At 25.9% G+C, this 8,897-nt stretch overlaps 2 protein-coding genes across 2 annotated transcripts in view; both read right to left on the bottom strand.

Moving 5' to 3' along the window:
- LOC110268703 (probable glucan 1,3-alpha-glucosidase) lies at window positions 6,451–7,726 on the bottom strand. The gene is made up of 3 exons (XM_021115415.1): window positions 7,518–7,726; window positions 7,285–7,420; window positions 6,451–7,064 (listed from the first exon to the last, which is right to left on the bottom strand). Exons 1-3 carry the CDS (start codon window positions 7,620–7,622, stop codon window positions 6,964–6,966), a joined length of 342 nt encoding a protein of 113 aa, XP_020971074.1. The 5' UTR covers window positions 7,623–7,726; the 3' UTR covers window positions 6,451–6,963.
- LOC107624981 (squamous cell carcinoma antigen recognized by T-cells 3) overlaps window positions 7,866–8,897 on the bottom strand; it is a gene marked incomplete in the record, with an annotated part of 4,869 nt that continues 3,837 nt past the window's right edge. Inside the window, 1 exon segment of the mRNA XM_016327485.2 lies at window positions 7,866–8,897. Coding sequence (XP_016182971.1) covers window positions 8,143–8,897 — 755 coding nt within the window.

Genomic DNA, 8,897 nt, shown 5'->3' with positions numbered 1-8,897 from the left:
CTTTCAACCTTTCAACAATTATGCTAATTAGTACTAATAAAAAAAAAGAAAAATACACCAAGGATCAAAACTATAAAACAGAGAAAGAGAGAGCAAAAAACAATAACTTATGATTAAAATAACACACTAATATATCAATATACTTATATGAATATATTTGTCTTGATCTCAATTCTAAACACTAATATATATACTAACATTTGGTACTTTTAGGAGCTAAAAATTAACCAAAATTAGTAGTAACTAACTCTAAAACTAACTTTTGCATATCAATTTGTCATTTTCTTTAACATATTTGTTTCTTAAATTTTCATAGAGAACCAACTAAGAGGATAAACAACTAGAGTCAACTAGAATTTTTTTAAATATTTTTCATAAAACAAATCGTTAGAGTTGTTTTTTTTTTTTTCGATTTTTCATAAATACTTAAGCTGGAATAGTTCAGTCACCATTCTTAATCTTTTAAATTTTTAATAAATATATTTTTGATAAAATTTAAATACAAAAAAATTACTGACTTTGACAAACGAAAAATAATTTAGGGTGTGTTTGGCAAATGCGTTGGCGAAGGAAGAAGTGCGTTTGAGCTTTTTGAAAGTTTCACTTTATGTTTGGCAATTTTTTTTTCATTTTAAACGCAGAAACGATTCTGCCTCTGAACTCACGTTGAGAAGAAACTAAAATTTGTAGCTTCTGCGTTTCACGTTCATGGTTGCTGATTACCTTTAGAAAATTAGGTGAGAAATTTATTTCTTTTTTACCAACCTTACCCTTCATCTTCTTCTATGAAAAGGATACTAATAACTATAAGTTTCAGAGTAGTTCTTTGTAGTTCTTTCTATTTTTTCATAGTTCTTCAATCACTAGTAAATTGAATATTTTAATTTTTTGTATTATTTTTAGTACTCATTTTCATATTTTAATTTTTAGTATTACGATTTGTGATGTTATGTTTTTATATGAGTTTTTTTTATCATTTTCTATACTATTTTTTATATGTATATTTTCTATGAATTTTTTTTATTTTTGTTTGACTTTGTTTATATGATTTTTTATTTATTTTATTATATTTCTTTTATTCATATGACAAATGTTGTTGATTTTTTTTCGTAGTGTTATAATTTTTTAGGTATTTTATTAATTTTTATGATATTTTTATTATTTTTTGTTCATATGAATTCTTTTTTTTCTATCTTTTATTACATGTATTTATGTTGTGTATGAAATTTTTTTATTTTTTTATTTTATTCATATAAATTTTATTTAGTTTTTATTGTATTGATGATAGAGAAAGTGTATTATTCTTTGATGTACTCTATCTTTGTTTTATATTAAATTATTTTATATTTTATTTTTACTTTGTAAAATTTGTAATTGTAATTATTATATACTATGTTTATTATCAAAATTTTGTATAATATAAACTATGATCTTATAAAAAAGGACAAAATAAATAAATAATTTATTATAAGTAACAACAGAGCCATAAATAATGAAAATTTATAGTACAAAATAATACTTAATTAAAGAGTACTGATAATACTAGAAAAATTATAGAATTTTTTTTGTTATAAGCAAATAATATATATCAAAATAAAATTTAATTTTCAAATATTAACATTACAATTAAAAATATTGAACTCTTCTTGCTACTTTTTTTTTAAAATCAACTCTTTTACTTTTAATTTGTCTTTTGAAAAACTTAAAAATACAACTTTAATAACATCCTCATTTAAATCTTTTAAAATATTTATTCGACATCTAATTTTCTAAAAACACAAAATTCGAACAAAAAATGTACGTCTAATAGATTTAATGACAAGGAAAAAATATTTATTTTTTTAGTGACTTCACTGAATCTAATCTATAGACTTTGAATTGATTTCAATCCACATATTTTTAACTTTAGTTTTTACAAAAAAAAAATAGTTCATTACTGTGGTACTTATATGAAGATTTAAATTTAGTATCTAATGATATTAGATTTTTTTTTTATTCGATTTGTGTCCAAAAAAATATATTTGGCTATTTTAATATTAAAAAAATTATAATTATCAAATTATCGTAAATCAAAATTCATTATATATACCTTCTCTTTTATAATTTATATATAGATAATAATATTATTATTCCTAAATCTTGTTACTCTACCATGATTTACTAAGAATTTTATACTATATTTTAATACGTAAATTATGGTAGGATAATTATTTTACAAAAATACACAAATTACGTTATATCTTATTACTGTTTATTTGTAAATTTAATAGTATTTTTTAACACATAAATAATGATAGGATAGTGAATTTTTTAAATTGTACACAAAATTCACTAAACATAATTTGCTAACACAATTGTCGCTAAACATGATTCATGAATTTCAATAATTTTTCCACCATCACATACTAATAAATTTTATTTTTTTTCAATACATAATTAAATTTAAATTACTAAAAATGACATTTTTAAATTTTTTAATGCTGTCATTTTGTGTACATATATTTGGTCATTTGTTTAAAACAGAGTTAACTACTAGTTTAGTCGTCACACAACTAAAGCTGCGTTCACTTTCTTTTTATGTTTCGCTTTCTTACAATTCGTGTGCGATGCAAGTTCTGATTGTTTTGTTTAATTTTTTCTTTAAGGATCTTAGTTAAATTTCTTTTCATATATGCCTATGTATGCAATTTTATTTTTAGAGGCCCCAATACTTCACTACCTTTAATTTACGAACTTAAACGTAAAATTCTATATGGTAGAATGTTACACTTTTTATGTCATATAATATTATTTTAACTTTAAAATAATTTATTTTGGTATAAATATGATGTAACTTTTATTAAATTTAATGCAATCTTATTTTTGGAGACCCTAATACCTCACCACCTTTAATTTACGAATTTAAGCGTAAAATTCTGTGTAGTAAAATGTTACACTTTTTATATCATATGATATTGTTTTAACTTTAAAATAATTTATTTTAGTATAAATATGATGTAACATTTATTAAATTTAATTTAAAAAGTTAAATTTGTATTAATATATTATATAAAATTTATAAATTTGAACCTTATATCTTTATATCCGATCAATCCAATTTAATTTGATTTATTTTGGATCAATTTAAGGTCGGGTTAAAATAAATTCAGTGAGATATTAGAGATCCAAATCTAATTGAACCATGTCCAGCCTGACCCATGTGCACCACTACTTGGGTTGTAGTATCAATATAATATTAGGATAATTTAAATGTTAGGAGCATAGTTATCAAAATCAAATCGATAATCAAATCGGTCATACTACCAGATTATTCGTTTAACTAATAGATTACAAGTTGAACCGATTAATCCATTTATAACTAAATAATTATATAAAATTTAATTTTATTTTTTGTTTTCATAATAAATATCTTTTTTAGTAATTTTATTTTATATCAATTAATTATTAATTTTAAATTTTAATAACTACTATTATTTGTTTTTTTTAGCAAAGTTTTTTTGTTATCAAAGATAAAATTGAGACTTGAGTATAAAGAAATTATGCCATTCAAACAAAGTTATACGTGATAAATTATGGATTTTTATAGGTGTGTGTGGTAAATATAAAGAAAGAGCCTTACATTTTTTACAACTTAATATAATCATCATTGATCACAGGAATATTGTTTATATAAAGAGGAGTTTTAATTTTAAAACTAACAAAACATATTTTTTCAATATAAATAAAGTCAAGTGAAACAAATTCTAAGCCAACATTTCTACTTTAAAAAATCCAAGATTTGTTACTATACATTATTTTTGCTTTAATTTTTAATTTTTTTTTATCTCATAGTCTTCAATCTATTATAGGATGAGAAATCAATAAAATCATTTAATATATAAATCTAAGTATTTAACTGTTACGAATCTTATAACTGAGAAATTATGAATATTGAAAATAAAAAATTAAATAAAAGAAAAATAATCATTTTTTAAATTAAGAAAAAATATATAGAACCAAAAAGTTACCAGCCAAAAATTAAACAAAACCACATTAATTTATATTAATTATTAATTTTAAATTTTTTAAATTCAAAATTTAAAAAATTTAAAATTGATTAAGTAAACCTAATTAAAACCTATAAAAACCTTCCTCTTCTCTCTCATATTAATCTACCAACCTCTAACAATCACACACAAACCTCTCTCTTTCAACAATGCTGCTGAAAACGCCGGCGATTTCCATACTCTCCGCGACGCCCTCAACAAGCGCATATAAAGTTTAACATCTTGAAACTCTCCATCTTATTTTGATTGCCTTATCAGATAAAAAGGGACCTAACTTACAGCAGAAATCATCAGTGCCGTTGCATCTCCAGTTCAGCAGACATTTAGAGGCTGCTCTCTGGTAATTTCTTCAAGGATTTCACAGAATCTTTCCCCTTGATAAACACCAATGCCTTCGGTTGTTGTGTTATCTTTATAAGGGTATGGACTGCATGCCTTGGACAGGACATGTGGGGTGGCAAATTTGTATTTCGCTGACTTTCCCAATTGTGATGATATGCGAACCGGATCAAAATATTTAGGATTTGATAGGAGGTTCACACTTCTTAACTCTTCATTGATGATCCTGTTTGTTGATGTGAATGTCATGAATTATAAAAAAAAAAACATTCATTTAATATAAAAAAAAAACATCCTAATACTTAACAAAAGAAACATCCAATTATATTTTAGCAAAAAATAATTAAAAATCTATAAAATTTAAAAAAAATATGAAATTCTTAAAGAAATATAGACATTTATATTTGCAATACAAAAAAATTCGAAAAATATATAAAAGAACATCCATTTAGTATGAAAAAGAAACATTTTTATACTTAGCAAAAGAAACATCTATATATATTAACTCGTAGATATTTTGGATTCACCCAAAAGTATTTGGCTGATTTTTGGCTAATACCCTTTTGGTTCCCTAGCATTGCTCATTAAATTAAATATGCATGGAGTAAAAAGAAGCAACAAAAATATAAAGAGAAATATAGGGATGAGTTTTATATTTATTATGTAAAATTTCGATTATGGATTATGAAGTTTTGTTTTTTTTTTTTTTTTGAGTAAAGTATCGTTTTTGTTCCCAACATTTGGAGTAAGTCTTAAAGTTGTCCCTAACGTTTTAATCATTCTATTTAAGTCCCTAATATTTTAAAATTGACTCAATGTGTTGTCCTACCGTTAGGGATCCGTTAACAGAATTGACGGCGGGACAAAATTGAGACGATTTTGAAACGTTAGGGACTTAAATAGGACAAAAACGTTGGGGACAAAAATTATACATAAAAATAAATTTTAATTTTATCCTTTAGTAATATCAATTTTTTACTGCATTCAATTATTTTTTAATCACATCTAAGTAAATTACAGTTAATCATATTACTTTCATTCTAAATAAATTAATTTTTTTATAATTTTATTCTTAAAGTAATGTAATTTTTTTATAAATAAATAAATTTTACACTTTCATTCTAAATAATGTAATTTTACTTTCATTACTACTTAATCACATTACATATAATTTTTTTTTTTAATTTTACACTTTCATTCTAATAACATTACATTATTTATTTAGAATGAAAGTAATGTGATTAAGTATAATTTACTTAGATGTGATTAAAAAATAATTGAATACTATGTACAATAAAAAGTTGATATTATTAAAAGATAAAATTAAAATTTATTTTTATGTATCATTTTTGTCCCCAACGTTTTTATCTTATTTAAATCCCTAACGTTTCAAAATCGTCTCAATTTTGTCCTGCCGGCAATTTTATTTATTATTGAAGATAGAGAGACTCGAACTCGCAATTTCTTAGATAAGTATAGAAAGACTATACCATTTCAGTTATAACTTGTTGGCTTAGTTGTGAATTGAGGGTTTTGATTATGGATTATGAAGTTATGTATAAAGTAACATGTTTATGACATATTTAAATACTATAGTCAAACAAAGAAATCATCATCTGCAATGCAAGTATTAAAAACCTTAACTAATTTTTTTTGTTCAATTCATCAAGAATTAAGAAACTATGCATTTTCAGTTCAAAAGAGTAGTTATGAGACTATCAATAATTTTAGTATAATTTTATATCTATATACACATACATATTTGTGTAAACATGTAAATTAAATGGTTGAAAGAAACAAATGAAAAGAAAAGGTGAAATATAACTGACAAATAATAGTATTTATATATGTTTATATCTGCGCCGCAAGTATGTATCAAATTAAAAAGGAAAAAAAAAGAAACTAACATTATAATATGAGAAGAAAAAAATGAGTTATAAAAAAAAGTGAGAAGCATGCAATTATAAAAGAAGAAAGTAAATAAGTAAAAATATAATTTTATATTAAAAAGATAAATAGTAAAAATGAGTAAAATAAAATAGTTTTATAATTTAATTTACACCTATTAAAAATAATAACAACATAAAAATATATAATAAAGTAATAAACTAAATAAAAACAAATGTTAAAGAGAGACTGAAATAAAAAATAAACTAACTAGATGACCTAATTTATACCAGTTCAGCTAACTTATAGGCTACTTTTAGTAAACTCCAACACAAATCTAACTACATTTTTTAAATTATATCTTTAAGGTTTAAAATTGAGGAACAAAATGTTCCGTGTTCGTACAACGGAACACGTGAACAGCTTCCTAAACTAGAATGCACAAATATTTTAATTTTTATTTGCATACAAATCTCATATACATATTTATATTAGATAATACCTTAAATTTCTTAAATTTGTAAGCAACTTTTTTGTGATTATATTTATATATTATACGTACAATATATCGTATTGTATTCAATACTTATATATATCCATATTTTTGTATAGCTAACAGGACGAGAACAGAGAAAAAAGTTGACGATACCTCTAGTGGTTCTAGTAAAGTAGGAAAAGCAGTACAGGAGCATCACAAAGGGTGCAAGGTTTTGCTAATTTCTGAGGCAAAACGAGTGTTGAGCCAAATGGATGTGAAGGCGAATTTAATCATCTCTGTGGATATCATAAACTCTGATGACCCCAAGAAATTGTTCAAAAAAAAAGGTTAGATTATTAGCCAACTATCATTACTTAATCTAACATTAGATATTGTGGCACAAATTTTATGATATTTTTAGCCATATATCCATTACGATATTATTTTACCTTGAGATTTGAGAATCAATTTTAACAGCACAAATTTAATGAAAATATTTTTGTAAATAGTATTGTATAAATCAATGTACATAACCAGCTCTCATGAAGACATGAATGCTCTCTTCCGTAACACCTAACTTGTGAGTCGCACCTCCCTTGCATGCATTTTCGATTCTAAAGTCATACCAGGATTCTTTTCCAGGAAAATACAGTGAAGCTTGTTTAGCTTGCTACCATCCATAAGCATTATAAAATCTTCGGTCATGAACCCCAAACATGAAGTAAACAAATGATTTTACTGAAAAAATAAGTAAATAACCAAAGCACCTCAGTGTAGATCGCCAGCACTAATAGACTGTTTCCAATCATGAAAGCTTCATCATTGCTGAAGGTAGCTTCCTCAGATGGGAATTTGATCCACAATGGACACATAACACTATAACAGGAACCCTTCCTACTGCCATCACTGCCAAACAACCAATACACGTCACCGCCAGCTTGCTATTGAAACCCATCATCATCGCCATCGATCTTCTTGGCAGAAAAAAAAAAAAAAAAAAAAAAAAGTGATGCAGAGAGATATATAGAGAGATAGGAAAAGAAAGACATGAGAGGAGATAGAGAAAAAAAGAGGGTTATGATATGAACAAAATTGAAATTTGATTATCTAAGAGATGGTTTGAATGTTTGATAGGCTTATATATATTTAAACTTCAAATTTCAAAATCAAAAGAACGTACACCAGGAACGCCTTGAAAATGAAGATCAATTTCAAGTGTAGTTATAGGATAGGATAGGATGCCTATAAGTAATTGGTACTCTTTTACTACTACGCAAAAGAACAAAGTGACATACAAGACAGGTAACTTGCATACTTTCTACCCAAATACATCTCAGAGATAACTGCTATCCTCAGAGTTACAAAGTATTGGCACCACATTCAGGATTACCCTTAATGGATAAACATTTTTCTGAATTCATCATTGGATTTTGGCTTTTCATCGTCTTCTTCTGTTTTTGATCTATTTGCAGCGACACCATGCAGTTTGACATTTCTAGGCATAGCAAAAGTATTCTTCCTTGGCTTTCTAGAAGAGATCCCCTCATCCTTTACATCTGATACCTTGGAAGTATCACCGGTTTCTTTGGACATGGAACCTTTTCGACTGGAATGATCCGGAGCATCTGCATGTTCTTTTAAGGATTTTGGAGCAGAAGACTTCATTTTCCCACGCTTTGGATCAGATCGAAGAATACTTAACCTCTTCCCGAGTAACTTCTGCTTGTTCTTAGCTAAACCTGCAGCAAGGTGCTCATCATCCAAGAAGTCCACATATGCCAGTCCCCTTGATTTTCCAGTGAAATTGTCATTCAAGATACGAATGGCAACAACTCCACCGACATCACTGAAGAAATTACGGACATGTTCATAGTTTGCTTTAACATGAAGATTTGAAATAAAAGCAGTGCACTGGTCAGAGTATGTCTTGCTTTCTTTTGGGGGAAGGTTGTCATCAGATTTGTTATTCCTTGAATTGACATCTTCCAGTTTTGTCTCCTGAGAAGAATTCTGCCCATGATGTTTATTTTCCACATGTGTTTTCTCTGCCACTCTATCAACACCTCTTGGTCGCTTGGCAGGAGTCTGTTCTTTGCTAATGTCAGACCCAAGCTTTCTCTTGTCGTGAGCATTTTTCCTACGACTAT

Source organism: Arachis ipaensis, chromosome B02, assembly GCF_000816755.2.
Source record: "Arachis ipaensis cultivar K30076 chromosome B02, Araip1.1, whole genome shotgun sequence".
Taxonomy (NCBI): domain Eukaryota; kingdom Viridiplantae; phylum Streptophyta; class Magnoliopsida; order Fabales; family Fabaceae; genus Arachis; species Arachis ipaensis.
The sequence above is the reverse complement of the archived record's forward strand: the minus strand, read 5'-3'. Positions and strand labels throughout refer to the sequence as shown.